The following is a 15,813-nucleotide window of genomic DNA, read 5'->3' as shown; positions in this document are numbered from 1 at the left end:
GGGAAAGGTGATTACTGTTCTGCTCACTCTTCTTCATCCGTGCCTGTGCCCAATGCTTGTTTCCCGTTATTCTTCTCTGCAGATGCAGTAATGACACTTCGTGGACTCTTCTGACTAACAATATCTCAGATATACGCATGGAAGCCCACCTGGATGAGAAAAACATGGTGGAAAGCCAGGTGACCTTCCAGAAGGTAGAGGAAACCCTGGCTGTGCGATGTGTGGCAAGGAATGACCTCGGTGCTGTTACTCGGGAACTGAAGCTTGTGGCTCCCAGTGAGTTTGCTTTGTCCTTCTGTGAGAGTACCACAGTCAGTTTAACCCTTCTTTAACATTGTCTAGAAGAATGCTTAGTAGATTAAAAAAATGAATTATTGTAGATAAAAATAAATAAAAATGGATTTTTTTACACCGTGGGGCATCTGAGGATGAGGCATTTTACAGGTCTTTATGGTGCATCTGTTCTTTGCTTATTATGTGGTTCCACGATTCATTTTATCATTTCATGGCCACTGGTTATGGGATGCTCTTCTAGGCAATCTCTGTATTTGGTTTTGAAACAGGAAGGCAGAACAGCTCTGGGCTTGGAAAGACTTTACAGTCACCAGCCCCAGGGACTGCTCTTGTCACATCTGCAACACACAGTAACTGTGATGGTAGGGGTGGTGGGTGTCTTATGTGAGTTTCCCATTCCTTATGGCTCAGGAGGAAAATATGGTCTGTCTTTTTACTCCACAGCCTTGCGATCAGAACTAACAGTGGCTGCTGCAGTCTTAGTGCTGCTAGTGATTGTGATAATTTCACTGATTGTCCTGGTCATCATATGGAAACAGGTAATGTGGAAAAGTGTTTCAGTTTGGGTGTTGAGCCCTATGGGGTTTTGATCTGCTCTGAAGTCATGCATGAGACTAATGGTTGGTTTTTCATTCAATGTGCTTTACAGAAGCCAAGGTATGAGATAAGATGGAGAGTCATTGAATCTATCAGCCCCGATGGCCATGAATACATTTATGTAGACCCAATGCAACTGCCTTATGACTCCAGATGGGAGTTTCCTCGAGATGGGTTAGTGCTTGGTAAGTTTCCTCTAAGGGACTAATTCCATTCTTCTCTGGGGAGAAGGACGACTGGGGACAACTGTGAGGTCTCTGCTACAGGGATTTACGATGTAACTCATGACCATGAAGTCCAGAGACTCTCTGTACCTGTTTTTTCTCCTCAGTTCTCCTACCACAACCTCTTCTCCTATGGTGGTGTCAGCCTTGAGCTCTTCATGTTAGTGTGTCCCATGTGTCTGTTCCAGTCCGCCTCTGTGTGCCCCATGCCCAGTGTCCACCTCCACAGGACTTAGGGGGCCCCTCCCAGCACTGAATTCCCTCTTCAACACTCACTTCTGCTAAGGCACCCACAAGCAGTGCATCAGCACTTTTCAATTTGCAAGACATTTGTATGCTTATGTCCAGAGGCCAAGGGAAATCTGCAAGCACTTATGTAGTTTTATTAAAAATATTTTAAAAATTATTAATCCACGATGTGCAAATATCAGTGCTGAGTAACTTATAACTTGTTCTTAGGGTGCTGTCCTTCTTCCTTGCCCTTCTGCGTTCTTGTTTTGCTATCCCTGCATCCCTGCATTGGAGCTCATATAGAATTCAGTTGGTAATTACTTCTTCAGGGCTGGCCCCATCTGTCACTTACATCAATTGAAAGTGTAATGATTATACACAATCTTAATGTTCTATCCAGATAGTGCTTTAAATATACAAGACTTCCCTCTCTTGGAAGTATCTGTGCACTGAATTGTATCACAAAATGCAGGAGATGATGGCAAATTATGTTTTTGTTTGACATATTTTGAGAAATACACTCTAGTGGTGTAGTTATCCTTCCCCCCTCACAGAGAAAGAGTTGATGTTAATTCTTGAAAGAGGCAACAAAAAATTTTTGGTTCAGGAACGATAAACCTTAATTAAATTCATGTTGCTAATTGAAAACTAGAGAAGGGAGAATATTTAATTGAATTATTATATTACAACCCAAACTTTAATTATATGCTTAAATAGGATTTGTCAGATCTGAGCTGCTAACAGACCACCACTGTGACTTTGTCTCCCTGTGACTCATGCCTACATCAATGCCTTCCTGTTTACAAGTATATCCAGGATAGTCAGTGCTTTAAAAACTAATGCGATACGTCCTTTTAGTAATCTGGACTGTACAAATGTCCTTCTTGTCAAGGTTAATATTTCCTGCTGGCAGTTTTGTCATATGAAATTCTTGATAGTGGGGAGCTCTTTTGTTTCTGAAGCTGGTAATTCTGGTTTGTGCAGGTTGTCTCTTATCAAAGTGGGAGATGGCAGCACAGCTATTACACCTTTAGGTCAGAGAGGCTCTGAAGCAGGATACAAACTGATTTTGGCTCATTCAGACATGCCTTTCCTATCCTAGCTGTGTAAGCCAGCTGGCATTTATTTGTTTTTCTAGCTAGTAGTGCCTGGAGTGCAGCACCATGGTAAATGCCAGCTCTGAACGCTGGCTGGCTGGAGCTTCAATTGATAAATTTGGGTTACACTGCAAGTTTCCCTTTGCTATCACCCCTCCACAATGTATGTAGTGCTCTGCTGTTTAAAGTGCTCAGCAGGCAGTGCAAAACTGTGAGACGTGTAACAGAATGAGAAATGCATTGACACAGCGAGCTGCTTCCATGCTACTGCCTTCTCCTGGCCCTGCTGTGAAGGGGTGAGGTCCCAGCAGGACCTGGTCCTCCTCCTTCAGCTGAGATGGCAGAGGGCAGGGCCTTTTGAGGAGCAGGGTCTGAGTGCTGGCATTTCTCGGGACCTTGGGGTGGCTGTCGAGAGGTGACAGAGTTGCTCCCATTGCTTCCCAACAAGTCACCCATTTGTCCTGGTGGACTTCATAAAATGAAATGCTAGTCTAACACAGAATAAGACCCACCCTCATTTGCATGTTAAGATTCAAGTTATACAGGATTTAGGGATGTGGTACCTAGTTTCTAAGTCCAGAAACTGGATGTAGTTTGTAAAGCTCGTCACTTGTTTGCCTTTTGGTATTAGACGAAGAGAGCTGTGGTTTAATTTGGGGTGAGCTGATCATCCCAGTTCAATTTTAGCCTTAGGAACCTCCAGTTAAGAAGGTTATTTCTGGAACAAATTCACAGACTTCACCTTTGGTTTCGTGTCCCTGCTGAGCAGAAGAACAGCACCTCTCCAACAGGCTCAACAGATGAGTTCTGTGGATTGGTACAGAGGCTGAAATAGCTCTCACCCCCAAGCGTGGTCTCTCCTCTAGTTTGAGGAGTCTTGAGCTGCTGCTGTCTGCACGGTCTCTCTGTGGCAGAGAAGCAATGCTGCTCCTCCTGCGGGCAGACCACAGCAATGCCTTTATGCTAAGAAAAGTAAACACACGCTGTAATTTTGGGCACCACTGAAGACCTCAACATCAAGAATGTGATGGCATTACAGATGCCTTCAGCTCTTAAGCAGTCAGCTCCCACCTGGCTCCAACTTTCGAGTGTGAAACACATGGAGCTACGCCTGTGGAGAGGGGTGAAAAGGGGAAAGAGCAGTGATCACTCCTTGCTGCTCCAGAAGTGCTCTTACTGTCTCCACATGCATCCAGGCTCAGCAGAGGTGATGGAGAGGGAGATGTGCACCCTGTGCTCAGCTGACAATATTGTTTGTGGAGGAATTGGTTTGTGAAGACAAGAAGATCAAGGAGCATCAGCAAATGCTATCACATTCTAAAGGGCTGCATCCTGCCATGTGGCTCCCAGACTTTCGGTCTGAAAAGTTTCAGTGGCCAAATTTCAGATTCAGGTTGTTTGAATTAGTCTGAAATTTAGTGGAAAGCTTTCTCACATCCTGACTGGGAAGAATAACCTTTGGAGTACAGGCGTCTTGAAATAAATGGCATAGTTTTTGTGTGTATGACAAACTACGCAGTCATAGTCTTGGAGAAGTTTTTCAGTGGTAACTCAGCAAAGCATGCTTTAACCACTTCTTGTGCTTGTTAATGATGTGGATAGTGTTTGGCTGGAAATTTTCTTTTAAAAGTCCTTATACAATAAAAATGCAGGCTGTAGCTAGAGCATAACAGAAACATATGGCATTGCACGCCAGATAACTCCTTCAGAAGCTTATAAGGCAGCAAGTTCAAACTGCAAATGAGTGTCATAGACAAAATGCTTTATCTTTTCATAGTAAAAGTCACTACTTACTATTCCTGTGCTGGAAGTTAAAAAGTATCATAAAGCAAAATAGAGATGCTTCAGAAATATGAAAATATCCTGGCATCTGGAGCTCATATACGTGTTTGCTCACTGAGTAAGCGTTACATTAATGAACTTACTCTTCAATATGGACCTTACGAAACACAGTATTTTGAAGTATGTTTGTGCAGTTCATATTTCTCTAAAATCTTGCTCAAGCTGCGCAAAATTTTTCTGCACACTGTATCCATATCAGAAGACAGGATATGATAATCCAAAATTTTCATCTAAATTGATTTGCAGAAAGAGTAAAGTGTGTATAAACATTAGCCATTTCATTACATCATTTGGAAATTTGCAATAAAATTTATTCAAGCATATGAAACACACTTGCACATTAAACTTCAGAGGACTTTCCCCTCATATGTGTTCAACATGTATTTCAGCTTCTTGCAGATCATTGATGGTCCTGTCTATTTCTAAAAGTGCTGCTGATGTGCTGCTGCTAGATATATCCAGTGTGGATATAACAGCCCAAAACTACAGCTAAGGAGTCCAATTCAGATTTTTAAGTAAAGGGCACAACTGTACCATAGTCAGGTGCTGACCGAAGCAGAGAAATCAACTTGAATGTAGGAGAATCAACGATTAGAAAGAGTAAAGTGAGGGTGGCAGGGCAGAGTAGGAAACAAATTTGAATGAATTGAGTTGTTTCTCAAAGTCCCTTTCCTACAAGTGCTGCCATGTAGATGTGTTCCTGATGTTTGCTTGCATTCTTTTATTTAGAAACTGTACTTAACTGTACAGCATTTCTTTAAAATATATTTGTCTTTTCTGCTTAACAACAACAATAATAATACGAATTAAGTGGCTAAGTGAATGTTTTCATTTCACACAAGAACTGCAACCTGTAGCAGAAAAAAAAGTGAATTGGTGTTAATTTCTGAAATGAGACATGAATTGGTGTTAATTTCTGAAATAAGTAATGCTCTCCTTTGTGTTCAGGTCGAATCCTTGGTTCAGGTGCTTTTGGAAAAGTAGTAGAAGGGACTGCATATGGATTAAGTCGCTCTCAACCAGTGATGAAAGTAGCTGTGAAAATGCTGAAACGTAAGTTGTCACAGTTTTACTTCCCAAGCTAGGTGGTACATGTTCCTACAGCATTATTTATGTACTGCTTGTGTATAAATAGTTTCTCAATATCTAAAGTTGAAAAAGAACTGCAGAATGACCAAAATTTGAAATTAAATCTTAGATTGCTTCATGGTGCTTTCAGTTTTTTTAGGCAGTATCCAGGCTTCTGAAAACAGAAGTTTGGTTTCAGCTATATGGACCGCAGCAGTCATGATAACTCAGCAAGTTCAGAAAAAAAGAAAAAATAACCATAAATGTTTGCGAACAAATTAAATCAATACAACAGAGCAGAAATAGGCAGGTCTTGTGTAAGGATCTTAAAGTTCACTGAAGGTTCCCTGCTCAAGAGCTGAGAATCTGATGCAGTGATTCTGGAGGAATCATGAGGAGCTTTCTTGTGTTGAAGTGATCAGCTTGTAAAGTGTCTCTGTGCCACCTGGGCAATCTACTGTATGCCCGGAGAGGGGCAGACAGACTGGAACAGCTGCTGATTTGCATCAAATGAGTCCTTTATTAGAGATTTGTGACTCCTCTTCAAGTCTTAAGAAAGCCCCTTGTCAAGTAAAGGATGCAATTTCCTTCAAGAAACTATGGTAGAAATGCTATAACGAGGGAAGCAAAGACAGATCATGTGGTGTTGTGAAAAAGGTGACTGCCCTCATTGAGTGGCTGGCATGTTTTTTCAACAGCTACAGCTAGATCCAGTGAAAAACAGGCACTCATGTCTGAACTGAAGATAATGACTCATCTCGGGCCCCACCTGAATATTGTGAATCTGCTTGGAGCTTGTACAAAATCAGGTGAGTTTGGTTGACAAAATGGATATTTGCTGTGGACCCATCATTCATGGTTTAACAATCACACACATGCCAAGTAAAGTACTTTAACAATAAATCTAAACAAATAAAAGGTTTCACAGACCTACTTGGTATTTAGTGGTAGTTACAGTCATAACTCAATAAACAAAAATGTATTAACTCTCAATACTTTTAGTTTGATATTTAATTTTATATTATCTTTGGGGTCTTATTAAAAATTTTTTTTTAAAAAGATCCCACTCATCAGTGCATTATTTTGCTGTATTTCATCAGGTCCTATTTACATCATCACTGAATACTGCTTTTATGGTGATTTGGTGAACTATCTGCATAAGAACAGGGACAATTTCCTGAGCCGACACCCAGAGAAGCCAAAGAAAGATCTGGATATCTTTGGGATGAACCCAGTTGATGAAAGCACAAGAAGGTGGGGGAAAAGGGAAAAAAAACCCTGCAACTTGAGGAAATGTCTTTACTAAACTTTACTACTTTCTTCTCATTTCTTGGTTCAGAGTCCTCCCTAATTCTTTTCATTAGCCTTTTTTATCAGGTTTTGGACCACTGCAGGTTCTGTACAGACGTAGACTGCTTAGACTCTTCCCTTGAAATGCTAGGCACACATTGCAGCATGTGGATTTTGCAGACCTTTTAAACAAACTCTCTGCTGCCCAACGTAGTGTAAGAGATATATGGCTCTAGAGAACAAAAAAAAAAGTATTTACAGGACTCCATCAGTTCTGCACCTGCCTTGTTAAAGGATCATCTTTGGAGTTCTCAGTCAGTCCCCTCCCTCCTCAAGCTCTGTTCCTTTGAAACAGGTCCCAAAGAACATTTCTGTTAAGAAAGCACAGCCCGGTGTTCCTCTTTTTTATAAAAAACATCATTTCGCCTCTACCCACTCAAGTTTTAAAAGTAAAGCACAACTACCTTGTTTCCTTATTTCTCTCTTTGGAGAATTTCCACTTTCCTTCAAACAATCTGGCAAAGCTTGTTCTCCAAGTTTCTCTCCTTGGGTACATACCAGTGACTTAGACAGGCTAAACAGTTTCCTCATGGTTAATGTTCATTCCATAGCTCTTTCAAGATGATGGTAGAGAAAGCTTGTCATCATACATTTAGCAATAAAGCATTGTCATAAAATTAGTCAGGATTTAGAAGGTGAAAAGAGGTTCCTTCAAGAAATCACTTAGGCAAATGGACCAACTGACCTGGTAGCTGAGTACAGCTAGGACTACTCATCTGAGCATGGATTTGCTCAGCAGGACTGGATTTGATGCAAACTCTTTGGGTGAATAAATTATGTCTATCATCTGGAATGCCTTGAACTAAAAGTCCAAGGTCCTAATACCTGAATTCAGTGGGATTTTGCAAAGTTAGACAATATATGTTCACATACTTGACTGTTGACAGAAGGATAAGTTTGAAGCACTCGTGTTTAACTACAGTGATATATGGTAACCGGTACTAATTTGTGGTAATACATGGCTATGTCATAACACGTGATCTTTATGTACTGCCTATCAAGAAGTCAGCTTTTACAGTCTTACCCTAAGAGAACTACCATAAGAGAACTACCATTCTCTACCATAAGAGAACTGATAGTTCTATAAGATGCCGTGCCAGGGAAGTCATCTGGGCAATACTAGCTGATACACCTGTATTTTTTCCCAATTTCAGTTACGTGATACTATCATTTGAAAACACTGGAGAATACATGGACATGAAACAAGCTGATACCACTCAGTATGTGCCAATGCTGGAAAGGAAGGAGGGATCTAAGTACTCTGATATTCAGAGATCTGTGTATGATCGGCCTGCTTCATATAAGAAGAAATCTGTGTCAGGTAAGGTAGAACTACCCTTTCTGCATACATCATTAATAAAAATAATTCTTGCATAAACACATATATTATTTTTACCCTCTATTATATGTATGTAAACTACTCAGCTGTATTGTGCAAGCATGTACGAGGTATAAGCTAAAAGCTTCTGCTTGTGATCTTCATTCTGCTCTGGGGAGAGGAGCGCATGCTCCTGGTGCAGAAGGGATTCAGTTGTGTATTTGCTTCTGTGGCGAAGGGCTGAGGGGTTCTTCTCTTTGGAGACAGCGATTTTACTAGTACTCTAATCTGCAAGATTCTAAGCAGTAGCGATGAACAAGAATAATAGTAATTTATATTGCTGTGTTTCCATTTACATTTCACATTAACTGATACTTACCAAATGCAGAACACTCCCAAATACTTTCCTGGATTATGTAATGAAGATAGTGAGTGCATCCCATTCCCCAGCCCAGTTCTCAGAAACCAAATATGCTTTGCTTTAAAAATAGGCACTGTCACATCTGCCTCTAGGCCTCAGAAACTGAACCATATCCAGTCCTAGATTTACATGGCAGACTAATGTACTTGTACTGTGCTCTAGGACATTCAGGGTAAATGAATCACTGAATTTTGACTTGAGTTTTTGCTGACTTCTTTCATAAAAAAATAAGATCCGTTGCCATAGAATTTCTGATCCTTTTTGCTGGTGTTGTATTAGGCCCAGTGAATACTTGCTGGGAAACATAACAATGTTCAGCAAAAGTAAACGGATAAGAATGCACATGCATGCACAAAAACCTAACGAAGGCACCACCTCTAAATAAATGCTTTTGTACCACATGCTGAGTATTGGGAACAACCTGTATAAGACTTCAGTCTGCTTTTTTAACTTCACCTTTTCCTGCAGTTCTTTGGGAAAAAAAATATAGACAGGAGGAAAAACAAAACCTATATTTAATACTGGATGTCTTTAAGAATGCAGTATGTGTCAGTGACTGATGCTGACACTAACAGTGTTTAGTTATTACAAAAGGACTGGTTTGGTGATGGTACTCTGTTAAAGTCATTAACTCAGAATTATGATAGGCAGGGGGAAATGGATGCTGCTCTCACACTCCACAGCACAAACACATTTTTCTCTCTTTTTCAATAGAATCAGAAGTCAAAAACCTTCTTTCAGATGACAGTTCGGAGGGCCTCAGCCTACTGGATTTGCTGAGCTTCACCTACCAGGTTGCACGGGGAATGGAATTCTTGGCTTCTAAAAATGTAAGTGAATTAAAAAAGTAAGTGAAATGTAAGATAGTGTAAAAACATCTTCATCTCAAACTATGGGTTTCAATTTAGATTGTGAAGACATGACACAATGTAATATTCCTATTGGGGTTGTAGACAGCTTTCTCACTTACCTGGATACTGAGATCACCATGCTTGGAAATTCAAAGCAGCAGTCAGCCCTCCTCTCCCATTGCAGCCTGCAACATTCACAAGAGTCAGTGTGCCAGAGATGGTGGTGGATCTAGGCAGGGTCTGGGTGAAGAGTCCATACAGCCACAGGCCAGCATGGTCAGAAACATAGGTGTATTATTAGCACATGATGGGTAGAAGGGGAAAGGTTGGGGGTGGGAGGGTAATACTTCTGTCTTTCCCAGTGCAGTGCATCCACATGAGCACTCCCTGGTTCTGAGGACTGGTGCTCCACTGTTCCTATTAGTGGGGCAGTACAGGTGCCTGTTCAGCAGAAGGTCTTGTTAAGATTGTGCCCAGAAAGTCAACAGATCTTTTTGCAAGGATCTTTGCAAGGGGAATAGCCCTCATGGAATTAGCATGTCCTTGAACAGCTTAATTTCTCTCCATACAGTGTGTGCACCGTGACTTGGCAGCTCGTAATGTCCTCCTGGCTCAAGGGAAAATTGTGAAGATCTGTGACTTTGGGCTGGCTAGAGACATCATGCATGATTCCAACTATGTCTCCAAGGGCAGCGTATGTACTCTTTAATCTCCTGAGCTCTGCTTTAACTGAAGTGAGAAACATCAGTTTAAAATGCTGTTTAATGTTCTTACCATTCAGTGTTGATTACACTAATTGAGCATTGGGATGAACGCTCCTGAGAACAATTTTTCTTCAGATCATTGATTCTTGTAACTTTCCTAATTCTGCTTTAAAGCTGAAGAGTACTTTGCCAGACTTAGTACTTCACAGGCTTACATTTCAACTGGAAAGTTTTGTGACTGGATACATTATTAAGGAACTGCCACTGTCATATGTAGAGTGGTGACACATCACTAAATGACGTATCAGACCTAGGTTGGCAGTGCCAGCTTTTGTAGCGTTCTTTTAATCAGCATGGTCTTTTGCTAGTAATAAAATGAATACAGCCATGGCTTAATTAGCTTTTGTGGGGAGCAAATGGTAGGGTTCCCTATGATCCTGGTACCTCTATGCCCTATGGAATTAAAAATAAACACTAGCCAGGTTAATGCAACTTTTCTTGTCAGAGAGAAGTTAATCCTGGCTACCAAACAACAGTTGTAATGGGAAGCATTTCTTTGATGACTAATCTGTGTGGTTTGGGCTTGCTTTCTTTTTTTCTGCAGACTTTCCTCCCAGTAAAATGGATGGCACCTGAAAGCATTTTTGACAATCTGTACACAACATTAAGTGATGTCTGGTCTTACGGCATTCTGCTGTGGGAAATATTTTCGCTTGGTATGTACTGTGAACACTTCCCTGTGTGTAGTGATTAAGCTTTTTCAGTTCAAGCTATTTTACATGAAGTATTTTAAATTCTACAGTAAAAATATATGTGTGAAATAAACTGCTAGTTATTCTTCTATATGGGATTTTGGATTCCAGTGTTAGGTGCGAAGTAAAGCGTATATACTCTTCCAAAGTTCTTCTTAGTTTTTTTTTTTAAGATACTTTATTTTACTAGAAAACTGAAAGCACAGAGTGAAAAGCTTTTATGGAAAAGTATTGATGCGCCAGGCTAGGATGGGTTTTCTGGCTAATAGGAGAAGGAACGTGCTTTCCCCTTGCAACAGGGTGCATCGGGCTGCAACCCAGCCCAGCAGCTGGTTTGAAACAGCCTCTTCATATACGTTTCCAAAGAGCCTGTCTTAGCCCCATTGCAGAATGAAAACAAATGTCAATCTTATGGGACTCTGATTTCTCATTTCCAGGTCAGCACTGTTCACAGTGTTGGTTTATGGCAGCATAAAGTGGTTATGACAATGTATAGCAGTTACAGATAATGTACAGTTCCCAGCTGGGAACAGCCTGGCTCTTTCCTCAGCCTGATTAATTACCCTCCTGGGCAGGTAGCTGGCCTGCTTCAGTAAGAGTGCATTGTCCAGATTTACTCTGAGCAGAATTAATCCCACCTGTATGGTATCTACCACTGCCCCACAGCAATCCCAAGCCTAATGTTATTTTCTAGAATAAGTTGTCATATAGCTACTTCTCAGAAAACAGCAGTTGCACCACTATTTATGGTATCAATTGCACTAATCTCTGGGCATCATGGGATCCTGTAAATATCCATTCACCAGCACCCCTGGGAGGCATGAGAGTGCCATTGGATATCTCAGGAACTGAGGCGCAGCTAAGCCTGTGCTTCACTGCCTTACCTGTAAGGAAGGTTCTGAAGCCTAGTTTTAGGTGAAAATCCTGCTCGTAAAAGGGCTGAGGTTTCTGGTGCAAATATTGTAGTATGCCTTTTCCTCCTGAGAAAGAAGATGCTTCTCAGAAAGTAAAATATAGCCTCAAAGGTGCTTAATAAGAAGGTCAACTTTGACATCTTGCTGCAACACTGTCTTCAGTTTGAATGATCCTTTTACACATCAGCGATGTATTGCTTAACTATGTCAGCTCAGGGGCTGAGTCCAAACTTTTCGACAACCCATGCACCTAACATGCTAGCTGCTGTCTAAAGCTACCTGCTCAGATGAGAAAACCTGGGTATGGAGGGGACTGGCTCACACTAAGGCTTTGCCCTTACAGCCGGGATGGGGTGAGCAACTCAGGCCATGTCACTCTCAGCTGTCATGCAGCTGCCAAAGGCAATAAAAACAGAACAAGTGACTTGCCTAAGGTCACCCAGAAAGTCAGTGGCAGAGCAAAGCCATGACCGCAGGTCTGCCGAATGCAGGCTGATGACCTGATCCAGGTATCCTCCCAGCCTCTGTGCCCAGTCAATACACTATATAAACACCATAAAGGGATTTTTTTTCTAAGTAGTACCTACTTCAATCTTTCCTAACCAGTGTTTCACATCAGGGCTTAATGTGGTCAAGACAATAGCTCTGATGTGAAACATTAGCTAGGAAAGATTAATTTTGATGGCATGTCAAGTTTTAACGTTAACACTTTTTGACATGAACAGCAAGACAGTATTTGTGAGCTCTGCATGGATAGTCAAGTACAGAATAGTATTTTTTTCTTCTCTGTTATCTGCAGGTGGCACACCATATCCTGGTATGATGGTCGATTCTACTTTCTACAATAAGATCAAAAGCGGCTACCGAATGGCCAAGCCTGATCATGCTACCAATGAAGTGTATGTATGCATTTGGCTTTTCCACAGCTGGCCAATCTCCAGACAATTTTGGCGTTAGTTTCTGTTTGGTTACTCATTTTCCTTTCCCTGTTGTTTAAATTGGTTTCCATCTCATCTGCAGGTATGAGATCATGGTGAAATGTTGGAACAGTGAACCAGAGAAAAGACCTTCTTTCTACCTTTTGAGTGAAATTGTGGAGAGCTTGTTGCCTGGAGAGTACAAAAAGGTTTGCTCTTTGGAATGTCCTCTGTGATCTATAAATGTTGTTGCAGCCTTCAGAGTCATGAGCACTGAACTGGCACATCCTAACCCATATGAACTACATTATTTGGACAGGGACATTACATGTTCAGGGAACTTGAAACTAAGGCTACTGAGAGAAGCAATTCTGCAGTATTAGTTGGGAAGCAGAACTCTCAATTCCTAATGAAATCCTACCAACTCAATGCCTCTACTGAATAATGGGTTTTATATATTTTCTAGGCAGAGAAAGAATTCTAGAAAAGAGACAACCTGGCCCATGTTTATAATCCCCATATTTGGACCCTGACACCATCAAGTATCCCCCCTCATAATTCTGATACCTCTGGACAAGTTCTGCCTGCCCCATGCTTCAGTGTTTCATTTTTCCATCTACTGTCACTCCTCTCCCCTCTCCCTACCCCTCTTTCACATTTATTTGTCTGATCAGTGCCACCACACTCACTCCTACATCTTCTAAAACTGGCTTGTCTTCAAATTCCCAGTCACCTGAACATGCTGGACTTTTCCACCCAGTGCTGCTGGCTCATAGAGTAGATAATCTGCTGGGGTTAATGAACTACAAATGCCACCTGAAGAAAGGCAGCTTTAGAGAATGGCATCTAATGAGGGGTTTGAAATGTATGTTTTTCAGAGCTATGAGAAGATTCACCTGGACTTCCTGAAAAGTGATCACCCAGCTGTCACACGCATGAGAGGAGACTGTGACAATGCTTACATTGGTGTCACCTACAAGAATGAAAACAAGATAAAGGACAGGGAGAGTGGATTTGATGAGCAGAGGCTGAGTGCTGACAGTGGGTACATCATCCCCCTGCCTGACATTGACCCTGTTTCTGAAGATGAGCTTGGCAAAAGGAATAGACACAGGTAGGAGCAGTTTACAGACCAAATGGTCCATAATCACCAGTCTGGGTCATGTTTGGCAATGTGCATTAATGCTTTTTAGCATCCTACTTTGCAAATGGTTTCCTTGACTCTGTTGGAACTACTTATTGGTAGGTCCCATGTAAGTATGGCAATACAACAACTGGCCACAGTGTTTTCAACAGGAAAAAAAAAAATTTTGCCTCTTCTGTGAGTGTCAGAGGGAGGGGACTGTGGGTAGGATGCTCCTGTGTATCACTGGGACTCCCTTGCTAGCTTGGCCAACTCACAGCAGTTGTCTAATGGCTCTATTGGCACATTCTATGAAACATCTTGCCCCTACAGCTCAATGCCATGGAGATGTGTGAGATTTCAAGGGATTGAATTGTTCTGTGAGAGATCAGCTCCAAAATACAGGAGAAGGAGTTTTTATTATCTTCCATGGTATTTTTTTCATTGATATCCAGGACATTTTACTGCTCCTTTATCAGCTTGTATGACCAATTCCAATATAGCACAACACTGTATAATCCTTACTGTGAATGGCAGTGGTGTAACTCAGCACTTAATTGCATATAGAATTAACAACCTAGAAACTTCTTTTCTGGGTATTTTTTGTGCTGTTTTCAGGAGTGGGATGAATGAAGTCTCTATGAAGCACCACCCAGACTAAGATTTATTACCTCTTTCTGTTATTATTATCTTATTCTCTGTTACTGTATCTTGTTTTCACCTGACCTCCCTAGATTTACCTAAGTGACTTATTGTCACAGCAGTGTCATAAAGAGAATTCTCTAACGAGTCTCTGGCAGGAAGTGCTTGGAGGGACATATGAACAACCTGCTCCTGTGAATTCCAAGGTGGCTCATACTTGAGATGCAAGATGATCATGTCCTAAGAAATGGGCAGTCAGAGTCACCCAAGTCATGGGTCAGAAAATATGTGGGGGAGGTGGTGTTCAGTTCTGCTAGAGACTGGAGTACTTCCCCAGCCACACCACCATTTATTTTATCTCTGAGATGTTTGTCTCTTCCAGTTCCCAGACATCTGAAGAAAGTGCCATTGAAACTGGTTCCAGTAGCTCTACTTTCATCAAGAGAGAGGATGAGACCATTGAGGACATTGACATGATGGATGACATTGGGATCGACTCCTCAGACCTGGTGGAGGACAGCTTCCTGTAACTCCAAGGACATCTTCCAGCTCTGCACATGGGAAAGCTTGCCGTACCATCCACAGACTTCCATTCCACAGAGAAAACCACTTTATTGCAATGTCAAGGATGTGAAGAGAAGGTGGATTTGTACAGTGAAACTCCCGGCAATAGGCAGAGGAATCAGTCTGAGTATGAATGAAAAAGACATGTTGAAGATGGATTTTTTTAGTGTTGCTTCTTCCAGTACTTCAGTAGCATCTCAGTGTTGTTTGCCATTTGAACTGGTAGAAGGATGAAGAAAAAGGCCACAAACAGACCAGTTTTGTGTTTCAAGGGCATTCATATGACTTTGATGGTAAAATTTCCACTGCAGCAATACTTCATCATTTTAATTAAGTAAATAACTGTCTACTCAAGGATCTTTTGGGGTGCACATTGAACATATGCCATGGATTTTAGAAGAGATCACTCATGAATTTTGTGTACTTCCTCCCTCAATCTCAATGTCAGCTGCTGTTGAACTATCATGTGAATTGAAGAACATGCAAAAACCACTTTTGGACCAGTAAGGTTTAAAACCACAAAGGACTGATCGGTACTACAAAACATGTTACTTTTTACCATTAATGAAAGTAAAGGGGAATAATAACGATAATAATAATAACAATAATAAAAAACCAGTCTATAATAGGTGTTAGAAACCTAGTAAGTTTTTATTAACTATAGAACATAGCTGTTTTCAAGATAATACTACTACTGTTTTCAGTAACACTAAATGTATATTTTATAATTCATTGTCCTTCAGAAAAAGCACAGTCTCAAGAAACTTTTAAGTACAAGAAACAAATATATGACCTGAAAATTTTTATGAAACAATTCCTTTTTTGAGGTCTACACAGTATGGTAACTGCTCTGGTTAGCTAAAACTACTTTAACATGGAGAAAAAAAAGATTTTGTTTTCTATC

The 15,813-nt window shown here is 41.0% G+C and overlaps 1 protein-coding gene across 1 annotated transcript in view; it reads left to right on the top strand.

The window, feature by feature from the left end:
- The window catches only part of PDGFRA (platelet-derived growth factor receptor, alpha polypeptide), a 25,062-nt gene extending 9,845 nt beyond the window's left edge, over positions 1–15,217 (top strand). The window contains exons 9-22 of the mRNA XM_010189372.1: positions 83–276; positions 739–833; positions 944–1,076; positions 5,234–5,338; positions 6,052–6,162; positions 6,454–6,607; positions 7,858–8,024; positions 9,157–9,272; positions 9,865–9,987; positions 10,602–10,713; positions 12,463–12,562; positions 12,684–12,789; positions 13,459–13,694; positions 14,728–15,217. Of these exons, the coding sequence (XP_010187674.1) occupies positions 83–276; positions 739–833; positions 944–1,076; positions 5,234–5,338; positions 6,052–6,162; positions 6,454–6,607; positions 7,858–8,024; positions 9,157–9,272; positions 9,865–9,987; positions 10,602–10,713; positions 12,463–12,562; positions 12,684–12,789; positions 13,459–13,694; positions 14,728–14,875 (1,900 nt within the window). The 3' untranslated portion in view covers positions 14,876–15,217. The remainder of the gene's footprint in view (positions 1–82; positions 277–738; positions 834–943; positions 1,077–5,233; positions 5,339–6,051; positions 6,163–6,453; positions 6,608–7,857; positions 8,025–9,156; positions 9,273–9,864; positions 9,988–10,601; positions 10,714–12,462; positions 12,563–12,683; positions 12,790–13,458; positions 13,695–14,727) is intronic.
- The last annotated feature ends 596 nt before the right edge of the window (positions 15,218–15,813 follow it).

Source organism: Mesitornis unicolor, unplaced genomic scaffold (assembly GCF_000695765.1).
Source record: "Mesitornis unicolor isolate BGI_N332 unplaced genomic scaffold, ASM69576v1 scaffold42087, whole genome shotgun sequence".
In the NCBI taxonomy this organism is placed as follows: Eukaryota; Metazoa; Chordata; class Aves; order Mesitornithiformes; family Mesitornithidae; genus Mesitornis; species Mesitornis unicolor.
The sequence above is the reverse complement of the archived record's forward strand: the minus strand, read 5'-3'. Positions and strand labels throughout refer to the sequence as shown.